This window comes from Delphinus delphis, chromosome 4, assembly GCF_949987515.2.
Source record: "Delphinus delphis chromosome 4, mDelDel1.2, whole genome shotgun sequence".
Lineage (NCBI taxonomy): Eukaryota > Metazoa > Chordata > Mammalia > Artiodactyla > Delphinidae > Delphinus > Delphinus delphis.
The window spans coordinates 68,799,617-68,823,229 of NC_082686.1; the positions used below are offsets into that span (position 1 = coordinate 68,799,617).

Genomic DNA, 23,613 nt, shown 5'->3' on the forward strand with positions numbered 1-23,613 from the left:
AATGGGTGAATTTTATGGTGTATAAATTATAATTCAAAGATGATAACAGACCTGTAAAACATAAATTAGGGGAACTGACAATACTGCTAGGAAAAAGAAAGCAGTATTTGTCTTAGTTTGATCCAAAGACAGACTCATTCGTCTCATTTTATGCATTAGTCATGTTGCTGCAAAGTTCAGCATTAAAATATATGTTTTATGTCTTTAAAAACATAATAATACTAACTGACTGGTTTTTAAACTTTGGAGAAGTAGTTTTACAGGACAAAATTGTAGCCCCAGCTAGAATACAAATTACACATAAGAATTCTAACATTCTTTTCGAGTAGAATTTTGCTTTTAACGAACAGCATCCATATGCTTTACTTTCTCCTCAGCATCCAAAGTGATGCAAATACCAAGAAAATAATCCCAAAGAGAAAAGTAAGCAAAAAGATAATTATTATGAAATAATATTTTCTAAAAAATAAAGGAAAAAGTAAAGAACTTAAGACCCAAAGACAGCGGTGATGGTGAGAGCTACAAGCAGTGGCCCAGGACTCTCAGCAGAACCCCCAATCTGAGCACTTCCACACTAGCAAAGGCAGCACATCCACTTTTTAAAAAAAATTGAATGAAAAAAGAGAAAGATTATGGTAGGCGAGGCATTTATAAGGCATCTTGGTAATATAGTGATGCAGGAGAAAAATTGTTTTTTCATTCCTACCTTTGGGTTACTTTACCCAAAAGGCATTATCTAGCCATACTGCTGGAGAATCTTACAAAGTGGGAGGCATGGTTCGTTATCACTGCTGTCCTGTGCTATGCTGCCTTGGGGAAGTTGGTCTGACCGAAATGGGAGATAGCCCTCCACTCTGGTTGGCACACAACAGTCACAGACCTGAAGCAAAGAGGCCTGTCTTATCTTGCCACTTATTTTTCTAGAATGTTGCAGTCTGTTGAGACTGAAATGCTATGTGTCACCAACACTGCTAACTTCTCAGGTGCTATGCTAAGATCCCTTAGGGTCCCTTGAGCTCTAACAACTCATTCTGGCCACGTTATTTCTAGCAGGCAGAGAAACATGGGGAAGACAGCACAAGGGCCTGGATCCCAACTTCCCTCAGTTTGAAGTCACACCGCAGGCTGTCTCTGCACTTACCAGATCCACAACTTTTCCCTTGACTCCATGACATCTTTAAAAGACTTGAAAGGTTTCCCCTTTCCACATGTTATCTCACAGTCTCCAGAGCCACTCAAGGCATTAGACACTGTCTTACAGATGAGGACTAGAGGCTCAGAAGAGCTGAATCACCGCCCAAGGTCACAGAGCCCAGTGATTAACAGCAGAGCTGCCTTCTCTGCATCCTATGCTCTGTGCCAGCCTTCCTTTGAGAGCCTTTGGTGGGCAGTTCACATGCTTCCCATAAGCTTGCAAAGCTCATTTCATTAAGCACATTCCATAGCCAAATAGGTCCATGATAAACCACTTTTAACTTGGGTGTAGTGGCTGATGTAAGTAGGTGAAATATCCGGTGTGCCCTCAGTGAGTCACTGAATGGCCCTAATCTTAAGCAGGTAGAGTGGGGCAGTGGGCCAACTCCTCCTGACCCATTTTCCCTCACAGCCTGGCTGCCCCAGAACTGACATTCTGCCAAGGGCACACAGTAGGGGCCCACCAGCCAACCATACCCCTTTTGTAGGTAAGGGAAGAACAGCTACAAACTTACCTTCGATCTTGCAGTCAAATCTAGCAGCACTTCCCTCCACAACTTCTAAATCACGAATGGTCTTAGAAAAGTAGGGTTTTACATGGGGCTTTTCCTCAGCGACAGCCTCAAGGAAAGCTTGGGAGACATCTTCTAGAAGACGGGGAAGAGGACATGGTAATTTCTTTATTCCTTGTTCTCTCCTCTTCCCTGGTTTAAAAAAGCTGACTTCTTTTTTTCTTTTTTAAGTTGTTATAATTTAGCAAATAATGGCGCTTAGAGGACTGAATCATAAGCACACCTTTCTCCTGGGGACTGGCTGGCCTGCTGCCAAATGATTTTGGCAGAAGAGAGAACTGTGACCAAACTGGGGAAATGTTTGGACTCCCTCCCTTATGCTGACACACTGAAAAAGGAAATAATCTTTAAAAAAGTTATCTGGCTGCATTTCATGCTGCTTCAGGATTCAGTTGAGGGTATCGAAGAAGGACGGAAGCACGCCATCCCACCTGATCTCTGTACCCCCTCTGCCCTCCTCTGGAAGCAGCAGGCCTTCATCTGCTCCTTGGAAGGGAAGAGCCAGGTCCTAGAGGCATCTGCGATTTGCCAATAGCTCTATTCTCCACACGGATACTGCCTTCACAGTGTATGACTCTGGACCAGGGTTTGGGATTGGTCCAGGGAAAAGCTGTAACTTTGAGTGGCTCCTGATCCTCTCCTTCCCCTTCAGGCTATTTCTGGGTCACCTGGAGAGTGGCAGGGCTGGAGCAGGAGGGACCAGGCCCATGTGCAGCAGTCTCGGTCCCGGGCTGCATCAGAGCAGCTCAGCAAGCAGCCTCACCGATTACCCTGTCTTACGCACAAAGGGAGCTAGACTCAGCTTCTCACCTTTGGATACGAAAAGCATCAGGCAGTGGTGGGAGGTGGAGGAGCGTCTCAGGCCAAATGAGGCACCTCAGGATAAGGGCCAGACCCTACATGCATCTGAAGCAGGAAGAGGCCAAGGCCTTCACTGAGGAGATGGATGGGGCAGCATCTCAAAGACGGTGGGCAAGTAACTAACCCTGTTGGTGTCTAGGAGGGGCCCTGCCAGTCACTGTCTACCCAGTTCAAACGACATATTCCAGCATCATGAAAAATACCAAACAAATATGGACTATATGAGTCAATTTTTGTTTAAAAGGAAAACGCAAAGACACGTTAAAAAAAACGGATATTTTTAAAAAGTACACTGCTATATGTGATTTTTATTTTATGTTTGCCTGTTATACAAGCATTGCTTTTGTAATGAGAAAAACGAAACTTTTAATAAAGCCTTTGCTAATTCTTATGTAAAATATAGGGAAAAGGTTAGTGGAGATCATCTAGTTCTATTAGACAAATAACTCTCCTTCTGAAAATAGTTAAACCTAAGGTGAAACAATTAAAGAATACTACATTTAATAATTATTGTCAGGGCAGTGTAAAAGTAGTTTCAAATTTTTCCTTGTATATTGTATTATTAAAAAACCCAATCCCCCCACCTTAAGAAAAAAAAAACCTCTAAATGCCTGTCCATCCCCCATCCCTTCCTTTGTCACCATCGGGCTGGAGAAAATCTTCCTGGAGCTCCTTACCTTCAGATTCTAGTTTTTCTGCATTGAGTGGGCTGGTTGGTGACCCTGTTGAAGATTTCCTGCCACTGAGCCCTGAGATCATTGCCATAGAGGAGAGTCTTCCAATGGCTCTCACAGCATTGCCCGTTTTCTGGAAAATAGACACTGGCGTTGGACTCAGGCGGTGTCACTGGTTCCAGCTGGGCAGCGGGGCTCAGGGAAAAGAGCCCAGCCCAGGAGAAGCAGCTGTCCTTGAAACAAGGGCCTCCTGCGTGCCGAGGTTCTGCAGAGGAGTGAGCCCAACCTTGCTCTGCTCAGCACTATCAGCGTGTCAGAAGATGTTCGGAGAATGGAATGGGGCCTGGAACCGATGTGTGCGTTAATGTGACTAAACAAGGTCAACATGAGACAAAAACCCTTTTCATACTGTGCTTCAACTCCCATAAAAGGGATAGTTTATATAAAGCAACTGCAGGCTGAGACGGCTCCAAAGACTTAACTGCTGACAGGGCCCAGTGGAGGCTGTTTCTCATAAAACAATGCTAGTGATAGGATTTTAATTGGCCAAGAGAATAGTTACTACGGATCCCACAGGTCCCGCTGGGAAAAGAGAAAAAAAAAAAAAGGCCTTCTATTGACCATAGGCAAGTCGCTTAACCTCCCTGGGCTTCAGTTTCCTTCTCTGTATAAGGAGGGGGTTGGACAGGATGATCTCCAAGGTCTCATTTAGTTCTATTTATGATTCAGATACTTAAAGAGATTTCGAGAAATACTCTGGCTGGCCCCAGCACAAGTCTACAGTTCTTCCCTGATGTACACCCAGCATCAAAAAGCAGCACCCAAAGAAATGAAAAGCACAGCACTTTGCTTTTCTTAGTCAAGGCACCTTGGGAGAGGACAGAATTTTTACTGAAAAAGATGCCAGGACTTGAAAATTTTCTTTGCATTGTGAAAATTCTACCAAGCATAGGATTTAGGTCAAGAAGTCCCCAATTATACACATTGTGTCTGTGTTTCTCACCTTTAAGTAAAGATTCTCACCCCTTTTCTAAGGTCAATGGAATGACTAAGACAAGAAACTAAGGCATAACCACTGCTTTCCAGCCCTGCACCCAAAGCGTCTTTTGAGGCGTCCAGATGCTGTGCACCACAGACTAGCTGCTGAGAGAGGAAGGAAACAGCCTGACAAGGGACAGGCTAGTTCTCTAACCACTCATTACTCTGCTAACGTGTGCAAATCACTTCCCCTCTCTGGGCCTCACTGTGGGACCTGAAGATTCAAATCTCCCTGCAGCTCTAGTCTTCTACAGAAAGACTGTGATTCAGACACGCAAATGTGCAGCAGGGAACGCTCCCCTTGAGCCCATGGGCTCCCTAATCCCAAACACCTGGATGCAGGACTGTCTCCACTTGTATGGTGTGGAAGAATGAAGTCTTTCCTCTTCTGTTAACAAAATGACTAATACGAAGCTATGAGAACAAGGCAAATCAAAGCGTTACAATATTTCAGAGAAGGTGGCAAATAACAAACGAATAGACCACACATTGGGGGAAATTTTCCATCAGATGGAGCAATAGACCATATAATTTCTAAAACAGGAAGAAATATAAGTGCTCAACAGGGAAAATCTTAATAACCCACACATCAGAGGTCAATCTTTGGAAGCTGCTTCATGGGAAAAACTAGTTGGTGGGGAAGTTATTTGTCAGAACTATATGTTCTAGCCTTCCAGTTTCATGCCTTTGAGCTGAAAATTGGTTGCTGCTTTACTAACTGAGACCTTTGGAAATTTTTAAAACATCAAAAAAGAAAGATTCAATTCTTGATAAGTTCCATTCTTGTCTTGAGGAGGCCTTTTTCTTGTTGGACGGCAATTTGCCAAGGCTGGGTTCCTGTGTTCCAGGCGGGCAGGGTCTGTAACGGCTTCCCTAACAGAGCACAGACTCCCTCCCCTGGGAGAGCCAGCGAGGGTGACTAACCAGCCTGGTTTCCCAGGACTGAGGGGCTTACAGGGATAAAGCTGAGACAGGCCCTGGAAAACCTCGGCAAGGTGATCACCCTAGAGTCAGCCAGCCATCATGGGCCCTACATAAACACCAACAGCCCCAAGACTACAATTTCCCCTGAGAATGCGTATTATCTAAATGTGATGGCCAAGAGTACTCCGTGCTATACTGAGTCAAAAGCTTTCTTCCCCAAGGCCCTTTGGTCCATACTGCTGAAGTCTTTGTGGTTCTCAGAGAATAAAGATGGCTGCCCACAAGCCTCCAATTCCTAGTCCTTTGCTTCCATTTTGCATGCAGAGGCCCTGTTATCCTGCTCAACTTACCCACCCTCAATGCTATTACTCACCACCACGTCTCTTCAACATTCTTTTGATATAAATAAAAAACCTACCCTCTTTCAGAATAACTTCATTCTAAAATCAATAATACAATGAGTCATCTATCTATTGCTTGCTTGTTGGGGCTTGTTCCCATGTTACTTCCTTCCCCTTTTATGAAAACCACACCAGGGGCTTCCCTGGTGGCACAGTGGTTAAGAATCCGCCTGCCAATGCAGGGGACATGGGTTCGAGCCCTGGTCCGGGAAGATCCCACGTGCCACACAGCAACTAAGCCCATGCACCACAACTACTGAGCCTGTGCTCTAGAGCCCATGAGCCACAACTACTGAGGCCACGTGCCACAACTACTGAAACCCCCGCGCCTAGAGCCCCTGTTCTGCAACAAGGGAAGCCACCGCAATGAGAAGCCCACGCACTGCAACAGAATAGCCCCCGCTCACTGCAACTAGAGAAAGCCCGCGCGCAGCAACGAAGACCCAACACAGCCAAAAATAAATTTAAAAAATCCTTAAGAATGTCATAAGCTTTAAAAAAAAAAACTACACCAGAATGATAGCAAGGAAGCTTTTCTTACGCAGCTGTAGAGCGCTGTGGGCCCCCTGTGCTTGCCCTGGCCCTCTCCCTCCACAGCACACCCCATTCTATCCCCCTCCACTCCACTCCGCCCCAGCACATAGAACCTCAGCTGCTCTCAGAGGGAACCCCCTATTCCAGGGGTGCTAAGGTCCTGGTATCCAGAGTTTAAAATGTGGAAAACATTTTCCTAAGGAGGAGATGTAACACAAGGTGGTCAGATGCAGCTGAACTATTACCAGTGACAATATGCTTCAGGGACATTATGTGTTGAATGGGATTTTGCAGACTACTTTTCTATGTAATTTTGTGAAACATAACCACTGTTTCTGTGGAAAAGCCATTTCCAAATGCTGCTACCTATATTAAAATAGGAAATTAATGTTCCTTTTCTGAATTCTGTCCTTTCCCTTCTCACTTTCAGAAAACCTTATGGCTGATAACACTGTAAACAACAAGAAAAAAATGTGATTCAGATATCACCACAAATTATGGTTTCCGGACACATCTGACTGAAAAATTCCATTTATTTCCTCTCCCATTTCCTTATCTCTTCTCTGCGCCTATCCCCTGGGTTTAGGCTCTTCCTGGCTTTGGTTCACCAGCAGATGTGTGGATGCCTCCAGAAGCCTGAAGTAATAAGGCTGCCCTTTAGCCCACGGCCTCATCCAACCAAAACCCAGTGCAATTCCCTCCTCTGAGAACTGCCCCACCCCCATACCAGTCACCGTATCTGCGCCAGAAATACCGCTATTTCTTTGAGATCTACTGGCCACAGGATCATTAATAAAGCCAACCTTTGATTTTGTGGTCTTCTTGTGGCTTTGTTTTTTTTTAAAGAATATTTGCTCCTCTGATTTCACTGGACCCTAATGGCACCAGAGGGTAAGGTAAGCGGCACACGTGTTCCAACTCACCAGGTACTTGACAGAGGCCAGGAGATCCACCCAAACCTTCAGGCGGGGCTAACCAAGAACTGACTCCCACTTCGGGGAGGCCGCTGAGATGTGCAGGGGGTGAAGTCTCTCAGACCCACACACCCGAAGCCCCTCTCTCACCTTTGCTCCTCTCAACCTTTGTGTGAACTTGGACTTTTCAGTGAACTGCGGTTTAGTCATTCTGTGTGGCAAATCACCAGTGTCCCAGTTGCCCCTAAAATGGTGGTTTCCTTGTTCTCTGCCACAAAGGCAAGGTCCAAATGCCCCAGTCCCCTGAATGCCCAGCTAAAAGACTGCTCCTGTCAGGCCAGCATGATCAGGGTGAGGTCCAGTTCCCACCTCTGCGCCTTTTCCTCCGTCTGTGCTGTTATCCCCTCCTCTCTGTGCTCTACTCATGTTCCATGGCCAACTTCAGACTCCTGTCAGACTCACATCCACCTCTGGTGTGACTGGTTCCATTCTCTGTCCGCACTCACATATATGGGAATGGAGAGCTATAGTGAACATTTATAATTCTTGGTGTGTGTTATGTCCTTTTATGTCTATTTGCTTCAGGTCCCTGTTACACTGTACATTCCTTGAGTATAGAAACCGTGCACCCTCCAGTAGCCCAGGAATTTTATAATACTAGTAGTGATAATAGAGATAAAATAGATCATGATAAGTTCTCTATGGTTTTGGACGATCATTTTCTCCATCTGCTAACAATCAGAGGCGATTTGTGTCATTAAACTGTGTGCTGTTAAGACTCTGTACGCTGGAGCCAGTCTCTGGGTTTGAATCCTGGCTTTCCCACTTACTAGCTGTGACCTTGGGTGACCTTCCTAACCTTTCTCTGCTTTGTTTGTCTGAGAACTGGGGATAACAATAGTACCTGCCTCCCAGGATTAAAAAACTACATAGAGAGTGCTTTGAATGGTCCCTATACGTGGCCAGCCCTCCATACATATTGGCTACCGATCTCATCTGTGAACACTTACTATGTGCCAGGCCATGTGCTAAAGGCCAGATGAATATTCTCTCATATAATTCTCACAACAGTGAGAATCTCACAAAGATTTGGTACCACTAATATCCCCATTTTATAGATGAGAAAACGAAGGCACAGCAAGGTTAAGTAACTTGGCTAAGGACATGTAGCTAGTAACATGTAACCTCTCTATGTCTCTCCCATGTCTCTCTTTGTGGAACATGTGCCCACCTCCTTCACTGTAAAGAAATGCAAGACCATCACGCTACCTATAAGGAGATCACATTCTCCAGGGCTGCCAAATAGTCCTAAAGGTGACATTGCTCGTCCCTAGTCACGAAGACATGGAATGTCAGTCTTGGTCCCAGACTATTTCAGAAACAAATGTAAACATTTTTGGAGTGAGGCCAGGGCAAGTTGGGAATGAGGGTAGCTTGAATAAAGCAATTATGAGGGGCGACATCCCAGTCCAAAGTGACCCCTCATTACCTGCCATTTTCTTCTTGCCATGTACTTCTTCATCCGGTCCTTGGAGAGTTTCTTGGCCTCCATGTTCTTGGTGTCTTTCATTAGCCATGTATGCTGAAGGCACTGGGTGCAGTCCAAGCGGTTTCTAATAGAGGCAGAGATCAGAGGGTTTCTGAGCAGAAGGGGACCACAGAGACTGCTGGTCAGATCAGAAACGGGAGGTCACCTGTCCCTAGTTACACAGGGCAGAGCCCAGGGCTGTCTGCTCCCAGTCCATCCACCATGGTGAGAATCACTGTGCTCTTGGCCTTTTTCCTCTCTTGGTCTGGGTTACACTGACTAGACCCAGAATACATTAGTGTTGAGAAAGCCTAAACACCAGTAAGCAACTGGAGTCTCACGACCTGCCCTTGGGGTCTAGGGAGGCTAAGTGCTGGAGGGCAGACATGTCTGGGAATGACTGGCACCGTATTCCAGGGTGGGGTCATTCTGCTGGTCATGTGGGGGCTGGGAACTGTGGAGGCCCGATCCTTCTGCCTCCTTGTCTGATGGAGAGAAGAGTGAAACCTTAGGCCCAAACCTTCGAGAATCAGTGAACTCTCAAATCTTATGGTGTGGTTGAGTATCAGGTTTTTCCCATTAAAACTCAGAGATCACATTCTCTGGGCCTGGGGTCACAGCCTAACTGGCCAGTGGTGGAAGGTACCTGGCCACACTCAGGCAGGCAGCTCCTACATGAGCTAGATACAAAATAAGCATCCAGCTTTGTACAACCTATGAATTATGACAACCTTAGAACTGCACCGAAACTCATTTAATCTTCTGAAAGCTCTGGGAATCTAGAAATATTTCAGGGCCATCACCTTAATTGTCATAGGACTAATGAAGCCCAAAATACCAAGTGCTAACATATGTAGGAAAATGAGTAAAAGTAAATTTGCTAACTATAGCAAATGCAGTGGTCTTTAGATAAGGGGATATGGATTATTTTCTTATATTCAAAGTTTGTACAACTTACATGTATTAACTTATAATAGAAAAACATTTTTTAAAGTGCTGATAGATGGAGATTTCTGGTTGAAGAGATGCTGAGTTTGAGTTTATGGGAATCTAGTGTCTTGATCTATATGAAATCAATTCTTTGGTGAGTCCATTTTACGAGCACAGAGAAGCCAACACGTTTCTGAATAAACTCAAGGTCAGGTGAGAAAATAGGGTATACACACAATACCTCATTTACCACATCTTGGGTGAATGAAGCCTGGTTGACAGAAGCCATCCTTGGACCAGAGTTGTTAGGAAGGAGATCCGCACCTCCCTGAGGCACCTGGGGAGCGGGGACCCATCACACGGGAGGGGCATCTCGGCCCCCCGCAACATCTAGATCCTCCTTGGGTCACGCCTGCTTCTGAGGTGAAGACTGGGGCAGCAAAGTGCTAAAAAGACCTCGCTGTCAAGGAGTGTGGAATGTCTCCTCTGGAGGAGTTTGGCCCTGAGCTGGCTAAAAAGGACTGAGAGGTGGGTGCGTAACCAGAAAACCAGACCGAACCACTTAAGAGACCCTCTAGCCTCGCTCCTTTAGCAACTGTGCTCTCATGTCCCAGACAGGATTTCCCCCAGAGGGGGCAAGACGACCGACAGCCTCACAGGGGTCTGCGGGCCAGGGAGACAGGGCAGAACCTAGGCCACAAAGTCCCCTTGGTGCACATGCAGAGCCTCTGGGCTGACTCCTCCCGCCTTCCTCCGGCACGCCACCCGTTTCAACACCACCTTCTGGGGAAAAGCTTACAGCTGCTTGTATTGCCAAATACGACTCCCCGGGGCCCCTGGAGCCAGGCCTTGCCTCATCTGGCCACCTGTTCACAGAGTGGGTGAGGCGCCCGACAGCCCGTGGCCCCCCGCCGACACCCCACCACTCCCTTGCCCTGCTGCAGGCCGGCCCTCCCGGCACGTGCACGGCCCCTCTCCATTTCCTACCGTAACGGTAGCTGCTTCCCCTCGCCAGTGAATTCTCTCCAGCCACACCAAGACCCCCTCAACCTCCCCTCCTCTGCTCTAGCCTCCTCTACTGCTCCCACCTCCATCCTCTTCCCCCTGAAATACTGACTGAGCACCTTGGGCGTCTGACCTTTCCTCACAGCCTTAGGCCGTCTATATGCCTGAACACTCAGGCCTCCTGACGTTCACAGATGTTCTTTATTGTCATCTGCTGACCACCTGGGCAGCTCCAGGCAGCCCCAGAAGGTGGAGGAGAGAACCTCACAGTCTGCACGGTTGCAGGGGACAGAGATGGAGCTGGGCCCAGTGGCCTGGGGTCACAGCCTAACTGGCCAGTGGTGGAAGGTACCTGGCCACACTCAGGCAGGCAGCTCCTACATGATCTAGATACAAAATAAGCATCCAGCCAGAATAGCTAGGAGTATGGTCAGGACCGGCAAACAGGGTACCTCCCCTGCAAGCCCCAGAAGGGCTGAGGTTTCCGCAGGGCGGCTGCAGGCCACAGCTGTACACGGAAAATAAAAGGGGCTGTCGTTATTCACACACAAGCTGCCTCATTCCGTCAACAGGCAGTCAAGCGCTGCTTTTCAGGTGAGGTTTCTGTGCTTCGAAAGACAGGAGAGTGTCGGGCACCTGGGAGCAGGACCCTCGCGCACGCAGTGCCCATTCTCCCCTCCTCGGGTGCGGAGGGGCCCACGACAGGGAAAGAGAGTCCCTGCCTCTGGACCCCAGTCCGGGGAGTGGGGAGGCCGAAAAGACTGAAATCGCGACCCATTACTTCATATCTTTCTTTAGCAAGCTGCTGATAAAGTCCTTGGCGTCATCGGAGATCTCATCGAAGGCCTCGTCGTCAAAGTCCCAGGTGGCTGAGGTGACGTTGGCTAAGGTTTCGTTATCGTTGTCACCCATGAAGGGGGACAGTCCACTGACCCTGGGGGAGGAGAGAGGAGAGCAGTGAGTGGGGGAGGCCAGCAGGGAGGGCGGTCCCGCCAGGGGAGCGCTCCCTGAGGTCAGAGGTGAGAGCGCCCCACACGCCCCCACCCCTGCCTCCCCTCCCACCCAGGAGAGAAGGGGGCGTGGCTCTCAGCCTCTGCCCGCTGGCTCACTCACTGTACTTCTGGGGTGTCGCCCGCCTGTTGACACCACCTGCCTGTGAAGCTGAGGCGGAGGGACTTTTCTTCAGTTTACCACTTCCACACAGCACTGCAGGGCCTTCCTCCCTGCCTTCTGTTCTTCCCCAACACCCAGGCGAGAACTTCGCCCTGCAGAACCTTCTCCAAGGTCCTGGGGGGAGGAATGGCCTCCTTCGCAGGGCTCCAGGCGCGTGCGCACACACACACACACCCGTCGTGGACTGGTCACGTGGTACAGCACTCATCACTGCACCCTGTCCCGCCCTCCCACCTCTCACCATCAGCATCAAGAACAGGGCCAGCCCAAGTGGGGCTCGGCAAGGGTGTGTCCACGAAGGGTCGACCTGCAATGCGGGTCGGTGATCCATCTATACTTGACGTCAATGCGCCTGAGGCATTTAGGCCAAACCAGAAAACTTCCCTCAGAGGAACCATGGCCTGTTCATTCGCTGGGTGACCTTGGACAATTCCCCTCATCTCTCTGTGTCAGCTTCCTCCTCTGTTAGATGGACAACCTGCTACTTGGAGTGGTCACCACTGCCACCTCTCCCTGTTCTCCTTCTCCTGTGTCCTCATTCTCATAACAGCAGACATCTATCAAATGTCCACTATGTGCCATGCACTGGGCAGAGAGCTAAAACAGATGGACTCATTCAGTCTTAACACCACCCTTTAAGGCAGGTAACTCATTACTTCGTTTAACAGATAAGGAAACTGAGGCACCAAGTGGGGGTAAGTAACTTGCTCAAGGATTTGCAGTCAATGAGCCTATTTCTTTTTTTTCTTTTTCTTTTTTTTTTTTTGCGGTACGCGGGCCTCTCACTGTCGCGGCCCCCCCTTTGCGGAGCACAGGCTCCGGACGCGCAGGCTCAGCGGCCATGGCTCATGGGCCCAGCTGCTCCGCGGCATGTGGGATCCTCCCGAACTGGGGCACGAACCCGTGACCCCTGCATCGGCAGGCAGACTCTCAACCACTGCGCCACCAGAAAAGCCCAATGAGCCTATTGCTTAACCGCTAATTTGTACAGTCATTTCTAGGAAGATGAAGTAAATCACAGCGTACAGCACTGGCAGGAGGCCTGGTCCGCAGTACGGAGCTTGGTCTGTGACCATAGCTATTATGCAGTTCTTCTGTACACAGTTCACCCCCACTGCCCCATCAATCTGTGATCTCTGGAATGACTCACTTACCAATAGCTTAAGCCAAATAAAATTTGGAAGGTAAAGTATCTCAAAGCCGAACGGAGCAGACGTCTGGCTTACTGGCCTCACTTCTCACCTCTGGCGGGCACCTCATCTTCCCCCCAGCCGTGCAGCCCGCCACTCACCCTGACCTAGGGCCAGCTTCATGGGCCTTGGAAGAGCCCCACTCTTGGCTTCATGCTCTGCTGCCATCATTTTGAAATTCTTAATGTTTACACAAGTCACCCCACCTTTTTATGCTGCACTGGGCCCTATGATTTATGTAGCTGGTCCTGCCCTGTCCCCACCTGAGCCCCATGAGATGGATCTAGGGCCCTCATGCCATCAACCTTCCAAGTTAAGGCTTCACTAACAACCCTTTCCCCAAATCCCTCATCATAAACAATAATGCAAACCCCTCGGGAGCTGTTTTGGCATCCAAGAGGCATCAGCTTATGAAATACACTTGGCCCTGAAAAACTAAGTTTTGTAAAACAAAATCTATTGAAATATTGCAAGGAAAGCTTGCCATGGGAGGAACCCTCTGGTGAAAATCTTCATTAAAAAGAAGAAAAAGAGCTTTTTCAGTGTGAATTATCTCACCCTAATCAACATATTTGTTCTTTTGAATAAAGGAGTTTTATAGATGGCATTAAAATATCTTAAAGCAAGACACCCATTTATGTTCTCAGAGGGCATGGAGATAATCATTCTCGATCATATCACAATGAGGGAAGGGTGGGACCTCACCAGGCCAGAGTCTGTGCTGTTATATGCTATTCCTTTCCCCTCTCTGGGCCTCAGCTTCCCCCCTTATACACCAAGGGTACTGGACTAGAATTCCTAGGGGCTCCCAGGAAGCCCATAGGCTTAACTAGTCCCATCAAGAAGCAGCCTGACTCTTGCTTGCCAGCTACATGCTTCATTCTGTCTCTGCACTTTCCATTTGAAACAAAGAGGGGAAGTCCTACAGCACTCCAAGAGATCGCCGGGAGAGGGGGGAGGGGGCAGGGAAGTAAACAACCCTGCTGTGGAATGCTGAAAGGCCGCCTTCTGTAAACCTCCTTTCCTAATTAGGAACTGTCATCCTACAAAGATAGGGCTTAATCTCTGTGATGTTCATAGTTGGGGAGAGCCTCCTCTCCTCTGGCCCCTGGCACTCCTCCTTCCTGGCAGCCCATCCATCTGAAATCCCTCCCAAGCCTTGGCTGGCTCCTCACCTGCCCCAGCTCCCCCAGCATTCCCCCTGATAAACAGTACGTCTCTAAAATAAAAAATATGCAGAGCCTGACGATGAAGACAGTATTCGAATTTTAGTAACGCCTTTCCGTGGTGGTGGGATTTTGCAGAATTTTTAAACTTCCTTTCTTGTACTTTTTCTTTATTGCTAGAATTTGCATAGGATCATATATGGTTGGGTTGTTCAACCCAATTAACAAATATAGTAACCCTAGCATTAAAAACACAGCTACTCACCTCTTTTCCTAGTCTTACCTAGGGTTTTAACTGAAGGGGATCAGAGTATACCTCCCCAAAATATGAACTTGGGCATAAAAATTGCCTTGAGCTGAAGGCAATTAGCCCTTTGTCCTCCCTTTTTCTGTCTAAAAGCAGGACATAAATTTCTCTTTGTTAAGGTGACATAAATTTCCATTTGTTCTATTTGTCCATTTCTTCTCTTCCCAGGAAGAGGAGAAAGACTGTCATCTGCATATTAGATATCGCCGAACAGTCCCTATACATTTCCTAGTCACCTTGTCACAATTTACTCCCTCCAGAAGCTCCAAACCCTTTTTCCTTCGTCTAGTTATTTCTGTATAATTTATCACTCTTTGTTAAAGTAGTATATAAGCCCCAAATTTTAAAGGTAACTTGAGTCACATTTCTTTATGAACACCTGTGCATATGTACATAATTAAATCTGTTTTCTTTTTGTTAATCTGTCCTTTTAAAAAAAAATTTATTTATTTGGTTGTGCCAGGTCTTAGTTGCTGCATGTGGGCTCCTTAGTTGTGGCATGTGAAGTGTTAGTTGCAGCACGCATATGGGATCTACTTCCCTGGCCAGGGATCGAACCCGGGCCCCCTGCATTGGGAGCGTGGAGTCTTAGCCACTGTGCCATCAGGGAAGTCCCGTTAAACTGTCTTTTGTCAGTTTGACTTGCAGACCCCCAAGAACTGAACCAAAGAGGTAGAGGAAAGTGTTTTTCTCCCCAACATAACCAGTGAATTTGTCTGGTTTTCACAAAATTGTCATCAGTGTGGGCAAGTTCTTGGATGGTCTACTTTTTCCTCACTTGACATTGTCTTTCACAAGTGTATACAGAGTCTCAATGTTCATTTTTAATGGTTAAATATTAGTCTTTGTGCTAATGAGTCAACTAAGGACATGACTGCAGGGTGTTCTAATTTCTTAATCTCTTACTGCAGCCAAACCTCACCAGGGAATCTGATGCGGGGGCGTGTTCTGCTTGGAGGACAGAGCATGAGGAGACAGAAGGCAGAAATGCCTCTTGAATTACACTTTCTCTGTGGTGCTTTTTAAGCAGATGATTCCACTGCATGAATGGCCAGCAAAGGAGGCCATACATCTTCCAGCAGAACTGCTGAGCGCTTAGGAGGGGGTTAGTATTTTATCCCATTTTATCCTTGGGATGCTCATTCCCTGGTGTGGTGGGAAGATTTGAGAGGGCTGGTCAGGCCCCACAGGAAGAGCTGGGCATCGTTTTGTGCAGTAGCCTAGGAAAGACAGACCCAGGGTTTAGTCATGTTAACCACAGGCCAAGTCCCTGGAGAGCAAAACCTGCGGGTGGTGTCTGGGCCTGGTGTGGATGTGGGGTGCCTGGAGGTCTCAGGACCTGCAATAGAGAGCATGTCTGGACTCAGCAGCTAAGAGGGAAGAAGCAGCCCTGGGTGGAGCTGCTGGATCCCTCTGAAGAGCCCTGCATCCAAATCTGAGTCTGAGTAGGTACCTGATGCTTGGGCACTGGGACTTCTCCCCAGCTCACTAGGCTGCTGTCCCCAGAAGGTAGATTCCAGACGGGGATGGACCTGCCTCGCTGGACCATGGTACGTGCTCACAGATGAGCTGAGATGGGACGTCTCAGCAGGAAGATGGTAGGGAGGAGAAAGCAGGGCAGCAGCTTGGGGGAGGGGAGGAGGAGAAGGAATTCTGGGGTAGGGGTGAGGGCAGGGCACAGAGAAGGGTTTTGGTGTCTCCATAGGCAGTAAGGGAACAGCAAGTCCTAAGGAAATGGGGGGAGGGAAATAAGAGAGGGAAGGAGGTCTTAGAAAAGGAGGCGGGGCTTAGAATTTCTTCACCGTTGAAGTGTGGCCTAGAGAGCCTGGTCCTCTCTCTTCCTGCCAGAAACCAATGGGTATTGGTAAGAGCAGAAGTCTCCAGCAGATCCACGAAACCTGCTTCTCCCTTCAGAATCAGGGGTGAAAGGGTAAAGGGCCCCCAACCCCACCTGCTACATCTCTACCCTGCCTGGGGACCCTGCGCAGGCAGTGGAGCCAGGTCTCCTGTACCGTGACAGGCTCTGCCCTGATCCCTCCGACGGTGTGAGAAGGAGTTCCTTCAGCAAAGTCAAGACAACTTACGGGACACAGCTGCTCACTTAGGAGGTGCTCACCAAATCTGCGCTGGGGGATACACCTGTTACCACTCGTCCCCCAGCTCTCCATACCTCACTGGCCCCAGAAAGGAGATGGTGGGGAGCGGGGGGCATCCTCTGGCAAGGACTCCAAGCTCCAAAGAGAGGGACGGAGGGTGCACGAGGGCTGCCAGAGAACCTCTTCTGGGGGCTTCCGGCAGTGGCTCCAGAATTCTGCAGAGCAGGGGCTGGGAGGAAGCAATCTGGCTGGCTGCACCTTCCGTTCTCACACCACATGCCCTGCCGACAGCCCAAGCTGAGGAGAGAGACTCCCAGACCTCAGTCCCCACTGTGAGAGCAGCAGGAAACGTCCCGCAGGGCAGAGCAGCCCGGATGCTGGGGAGGCTACAGGAGGCTGCGTAGGGCTGGCCTGTGTCCGCCACCCCCACTGCTCACCTGCCCCCCTTCCACAGGCACCTCTCCACCTTCCTCCCGCCTCCGTCCGGATGCCTTCAGGCTGGTGCCCCGTTCATCAAAATTATTTTCCCCCCATTTCAAAAAGCCCTTCCCTATTCCTAGGTCTCAGCTTTAAAAGTAATCTAGCAAACCATGTAATCCAAATTACTTCTTCCACCTCAAAGAATTTTCATTTTAAAATAAAGTGCTCTTATGAGCCAGTAATTCTAGTTCTAGATTATATATCCAACAGAAATGCATAAAGATATTCACTAAAGCGCGTGTACCGGAATACTCACAATAACCCGAGCTGGAATCTAGCCCATCGGCACAGAATGGATAAGTCAACTGGATGAAGTTCACAGGGCGAAACACTACACAGCACCGAGAATGAACAGCCTACAGCTACGCACCATGTGAATGGGGGCCACAAACAAGGTGGGGCAGAAGCCAGACACAGCTTTCTGTATGATTTCTTTTACATAAAGTTCAAAAGCAGGTGAACATGGTGCGTGATGTTAGAATGGGGATCAGGTTACCCCTGAGGAAGTAACCAGAGCCTGGGCACCGGGAGGGCTGCAGGCCTGGTATTGTGTGGTTTCCGGGTCTGGGTATAGGTGTGTTTACTGTGCAAATTCACTGAGCGTCTAGTCACCGGTCTGGCCCTGACCCGTAGGGAGACCGATCGTCCTAGTTTGCTCAGGATGGTCCTCACTGCAGCACTGAAAGTCCCGTATCCTGGGAAACCCATCAGTGCTGGGTGAACTGGGACAGCTGGCCATGCTCTAGGACTGTGGGAAGTGGGCAGCCATGTGGGCTTCCCTGGCTCCTGTGACCTCAATGCCAAATGAAGATCGAATCTCTGCCATGCCCCACCCCCAGGTTTATTCTGAGGCCCAAACAGATGGTCCTGATTCTACAGCAGTGGGAAAACCGATGGAGAGAGTAAGGCAAGTCTCCATGATGGCTGCAGGGGGACCCAGGGCCAAGCCAAGCCACAGGGCAGCTGCGTCTGAACAGAGGGAGCTGACAAAAGACCGTGTCCCAAGACACTCTCCTGGGCAAAGGTCCGGCGTGAGCCCATCCAGCCTGGGGCAGCCCCCCCTGCCCTGCTCTCCTTGATTTACCAAGGGGCCAGCACTACAGAATCCGGCACAGTTTCCTTCACTCCTCAGCTCCTTTTCTCCTGGAGGGGACTGGGTAGGGAGAGGCAGGGAGATGCTCTCCTGGCCAGAGTTTCTTCTCTGCTGCTCTGGGGGAGGCTGTGTGGGTGGGGGTGACCCCAAGCAGGGAAGAAGATGACTCTCTGGGGTACAGAACCTATGACACAGGTTCAACTGAGGTAGGCTGTCCTCATAGCCCACAGGGAGAGTAAGACTCCTGAGCACGTGAAAAAGCCACATTGGTGTACACACACACACACACACACACACACACACACACACACACACACACACACACACACACACACACACACACACACACAAAATCACTCTGCTTCTGCTAAGGCTTTTGTAACAGTGGTTCCTAAACCTGGCTGTGCAGTAGAGTTACCTAAAGCCATTTCTCACACTGGGGTCTGAAGACCCCATGGATCTAAGAAAGTATTCTTAGAGGTCAATATTCACATTTTCTGTGAAAATGTTTAATTTGTCCTTTTGCTTTAACAACAAAAACTTTTTTACAAAATGACTACATGCATATCTGCATTTTCGGGGAGACCATCCCATAACTGTGTGATGCCACACAAACTCAGGGGCTGCCACTAAGGCTAGTGCCTGCTTGCAGCCTCAGGCTTCAGAGACTAAATCGGTCAAATCCCAACACGAGGGTGTGCTCTAGGGCCTGGTACTCAAAGGGCTGTCTTCAGACCAGCACCACCAGCAACCAGCGCCTGTTAGGAATGTGGATTCTCAGGTCCCCTGGAGCTTCTGAATCAGAACTTCTAATCTAAGCAGCCCAGGTGATTCCTTCATATTACTGCCTGTGAAGCACTGGTCTAGATTACTGGCCTTCCCTCTTTTCTCCAGCATTTTTTAACGGAATGGCTTCCTATTTTCCACCTAATTTCCCAATTCTAATTACTACACAGTAGCTTTCTGTTGTCTATGGGTCCCACTAAAAGCTCTATCATCAAAAGTGCTTATTAATTAGTCTGTATACTGGATGCAGAGATGAGGCTGGAATTTGGGGTCCCTCTGCCGTGAGGATGGGGTGCGGTCCTCTGAAGATGACGATGACACCCACAGCAGATGTACACCTGGCCTCTCTCCCTGCTTCTCTATGGACCCCTGTACGCACATGAAGGTAAATGCCATGGCACCAGCCACGTTCCTGTCCTCCTGACCAAAGGCCCCTAGGTGGCCAGCATCAAGGATGGTGAGGGGCCCAGAACTGGGTTCTTGCTGTGTAGAGCTAGACGCTCCTGCAGAAGTGTGACGTGGGCTGTGGACATCACCAGGAGCACAGAAGCCAGGCAGGCCAGCGAGGAGGGGGTTGGGAGCCTACCGCCCTCCTGACTCTAGGCGGGCTCCCCATCAGGACCCGCCCTGGTCCCGTCAACAGCAGGGCAGCCTGGGGACCCTCCCGCCGTGCGCCCCAGGACTCACAGGATGTAGCAGATGACCCCGATGCTCCACATGTCTGTGGCGTAGCCAATGGGCTCGTAGTTGATCACTTCCGGTGCGACGAACTCTGGGGTGCCAAAGAGGACCTTCAGAGAGCCCGCATTCTCTGCAACCAGGATGGAGAGCGATCAATCGCCAGAACGTCCCTAAGCCAACCCGAGGTCAGCAGATGCCTGGGAGGGACACAGGCGAGGCCGGCCTTCAGCGGCTCTCCCCCTGCAGGACGGCACAGGGACAACAGCCTCCTCGTGGAACAAGGGCATCGACACACCAGTGGAACCGCCCTGCCCCGGATGGAATGGCTCTCCACGTGTCTGTCTCTCCCATGAGTTCCCTGAGACAGGGGTGGTGACTTGTGCTTGAAAATAATCTCTACCATTCAGTCTGTCATTTGTACCCTGCTGCCTGCTTTACGAGGACTTTCCTATTTAATGCTCTGGCCAAGGAGGATGACCCCCATCTCCCAAGGAGAAAAGGGAGGCCCAGGGAGTGACTCCCCCCCAACCCTGCCTCCCAGTAAATGGTGCTCAGGACCTAACCCAGGGGGTCTGACTCCTGAGCCATGTTCCTCCCCTGCCCCACCCACCTCTCCACATCTAGTGTCACATCTCTCTTCCCAGGAGCTGCTGGGAGGTTAGTTGGGAAAAACCATAACCCTGAGGTGGTGCCTCTGAGCCATAGAGGACCATCACCCACCAAAATGACTCTTGGGTTGGGTACTCAGGCCCTGAGTGCCTTCCCCTAACGTGCCCTGCCTCCTGAAAGGGCAGGAACAGCAGTGTTGCTTCAGAGAGCCCTGGACTAGGCCCCAGGTCCTCATTCCACCCCAGCTCATCGTGGGACTTGCTGGGCAAAGCTACTGTGAACCTTGGTTTCCTGGTCTACAAATTGAGGCTCATAAAATCTGCCCTGCCTGCCTCCAAGCGTTGCTGTGAGAATCAGATGAGAGAAAGTAGGTGAAAGTGCTCTGGAAACTGTACAGTAGGGTGCAAAAGTGAGGAAGCACCATCAGCAAAATGTTCTGCTGCTGAAGGCACCAGAGTGAAAAAAATAATGATAAAACAAATGAAAACACCTACAAAGTGCTTACCATGTGCGAGGCACTGCTCTTATCCCTCTCTACCTATATTAACTCAGTGAGCCCATAACAACTCTATGAGGTGAGTCCTACTGTTACCCCAATTTACAGATAAGAAATTTGAGACATAGGTTCCCACAGCTAGTAAGTGGGAGGGGCAGTCTCCACGGTCTGTGATCTCAGCTCCAATCCAGGGCATCCCCTTTAATACTGTTGTGTCTAATACAGTGCCTGGAACACACACAGCCATGGCCACTGCCATGACGTGTTGGTGACAACAGGAAAGGTGGCTCGGCCTTACCCAACCTCCTGGCCAGACCGAAGTCGATGAGCTTGATCCTGGTGCCTGTCTTGTTGACACACATGATGTTCTCGGGCTTGAGGTCCAGATGGACAATGCCCTGCTTGTGGATGTACTCCACCCCCTCCGAGATCTGCCTCATGTACTTGATGCACTCCCGCTCGGTCAGCTCAAAGTCCTCATCGATGATGCGCTCGAACAGCTCACCCCCGGACACGCTGCGGGGACAGAGGGGGTGCTCAGACCACAGGAGCAGGGAGCCTGGCTGGCAGGAAGCCTGGCCAGGGCAGGCTGGGGGAAGGGGTCACGGCCAGGAAAGCCCAGTGTATGGGGGTGCCAGGCATTTTCTGCAGCTTCCTGAGTCCCAGACCACTGCCCCGTTATGTCGGTCCCAGTCTTCCACTGTGTGAGGACGGCCCGGTCCTCCTGGTTTCCTGCTTGGGGGACACCGCCTGTGCCCACTAAGCTTTGGAGGGGTTCAGGGAAGCATCTACTAGGCAGTCTCAGAGGTGGCCATGAACTGAGAGATCTAGAATGATCTCCTAAGCAAAAAGGGTAACTGCCAGGCAACCTCTTTCCCCCAAATGACTATAGATGTAAGGGATTATCCTGTTCTCCAGCCATGTCTTCTGGTCATAAAGAATTGAAGTTTAAAAACTCAAAGTACCCATAAGCATTTGTTTTGCATAGCCAGAAGCAGAGAAATATCTTCAATAATACAGAGCACCAGCACATTTTGTAAAAGTCATTGGCTGTAACCTATTATACTTACAGTTGGGATCGATTTGCTTCCTCTGGCTAGGCCTATAACATCAGTTTACTCCTTCCAGCCATAACTAACTTGCCTCCCCTGCTCCCTGGCCCAGGCTGGGAGTACATCCTTCCTGCCTGGATAGACTCTGGATCCTGGCCATGGTGGTTCTGGGGCCTGCAGTGGGCGTCTTTTCTAAGGATTGGCCAGCCAGCATATTTCCCTTCAGTGCAAATTCTGAGTCACATGGGGCCTCTCTGTTCCCCTCTCCCGGCCTTCCAAACCCACCTTCCTTGCTCGCTGCTCAGAAACCTTAAAGCATCCCCTTGGTAACTTATGCAGCATCCAGACATCAGTAAGTTCTTTTTTTACAATGGCCTGTGATCCACCAGCTGAACAAGGTTGAGTGGGCTTCCTTCGGAGCCTGTCCTCTTCCAAGGGGCTTCCCTCTTCTAAGGGAGTCATCACAAAGATGGGAAAGAGCCGAGTTTGAATCCCGTCTCTGTGGCTTGGGCAAGTTACTTAACCTTTCTGAGCCCCAGTTTCCTCATCTGTCCCTCCATCACAGTAGTTAGGAATGAAGGAACTTTTGTGAAGCGTCATGTCTGACACACAGTGGGTGCTCAGCACATATTAATTATCATCTGACAACCTGCTGCGGGCCAAGTGGATCTTGTTACTGACCCCTGAGGGAGAGACAAGACAAGGACGCACCATGGGGCCCAGCACACGGAAGCCTCTGTGGGTTTCCATCACCACAGGACAAAGACCTCTGGGAGGGCTGAGCAGGAAAGGTCAGTCTGTGCCAGTGGCCGCTGCGGGGCGCTGGAACCAACGCTTTAGAACCAACCGAGAAGGAGGTCCTTGTGTGGCCAGCAGGTGGCGCCTCTGTCCTCAAGCCCTTCATTTCTGTTGCCCGCCACCCAGGCTCTAGGTCAAACTCTAATCTCCGTTCTTAGGTTCCTAGGTTTCAGGCCATTCTTAACATCTCTGAGCCCCAATTTCCTCATCTGTAAGATGCAGATAAAAACAGCACTATCTCACAGGGTTGCTGTGAAGATTGAGTGAATTAATACAGGTAAAGTGCTTAGAAAAGTGCCTGGCATATAGTAAGTGCTCAATAATGTTAATTATCTTTTTTTTTTTTTTTTCCTTTTTAAAGAACCAGTGGGGGCTCTTGTTGAAAATACAGACTCCCAAGCTTCTCCCCTGAAGATTCTGATTTAGAAAATCTTGGAAGGGTTGTGATCCATATTTTTAATGAGTACCCCAGGTCATTGTTAAAATCAGACAAGTTTGAGAAATATTGGCTTACTCAGTTACCACCCCTGGGAAGCCAGCTGAAATTCATGTTCTCCGAGAAATCACTCCCCATTTCATCATATGATCTTTCCCTCCCTGGGTTCCCACACTCTCATCTCTGCACTTTCCCCATCAAGTCTGCCTTGTCTTAAAGTTGTTTGTGAACATGTCTGGAAAAGGTACGGCTCATCTCTAGACCCTTGTTTTTACCTGGCAATATCTGGCACAGACAAGGTACCCCAAAATGTTTGGTTTTAAATTTAAAATATTCTGAAAAAGCAAGAAACCATTTTTTGCAGTGTCCTTGGGAACGTCTGAGGCAATGAGTGGTGGGAATCTGAGCCGTGGAGATAATTACTGCTGCATTTCTAGAGGTAACCTATTCAGTAGAGGTGCAAATATAGGTTCAAACCTATTCAAATTTAGTTGATGTATTTTGAAAACTGTCCTTGTGGTCCATTTTCAAGGATGGAAGGGGTTACATAAACAGTTCTATATAGGTTTCTTTTCAAAACGCTCAAGACTGTGGGTGGAAAGAAGCTGCCACCCACAGAGATGGGATAAAGCCATGGGCCAAGACTGGGCGGAGGAAATGTGTGCTTAATAAATT

The 23,613-nt window shown here is 49.2% G+C and overlaps 1 protein-coding gene across 4 annotated transcripts in view; it reads right to left on the minus strand.

The window, feature by feature from the left end:
• Positions 1 to 23,613, minus strand: part of MYLK (myosin light chain kinase) — a 268,245-nt gene that overhangs the window by 2,532 nt on the left and 242,100 nt on the right. For 3 of the 4 annotated variants that reach the window (XM_060010776.1, XM_060010777.1, XM_060010778.1), the window contains 6 exons: positions 20,951 to 21,168; positions 19,554 to 19,677; positions 11,357 to 11,509; positions 8,602 to 8,725; positions 3,305 to 3,434; positions 1,710 to 1,841 (listed from right to left, as the gene is read on the minus strand). In XM_060010776.1, coding sequence (XP_059866759.1) covers positions 1,710 to 1,841; positions 3,305 to 3,434; positions 8,602 to 8,725; positions 11,357 to 11,509; positions 19,554 to 19,677; positions 20,951 to 21,168 — 881 coding nt within the window. The remainder of the gene's footprint in view (positions 1 to 1,709; positions 1,842 to 3,304; positions 3,435 to 8,601; positions 8,726 to 11,356; positions 11,510 to 19,553; positions 19,678 to 20,950; positions 21,169 to 23,613) is intronic. The other variant, XM_060010779.1, reaches the window with a different exon arrangement.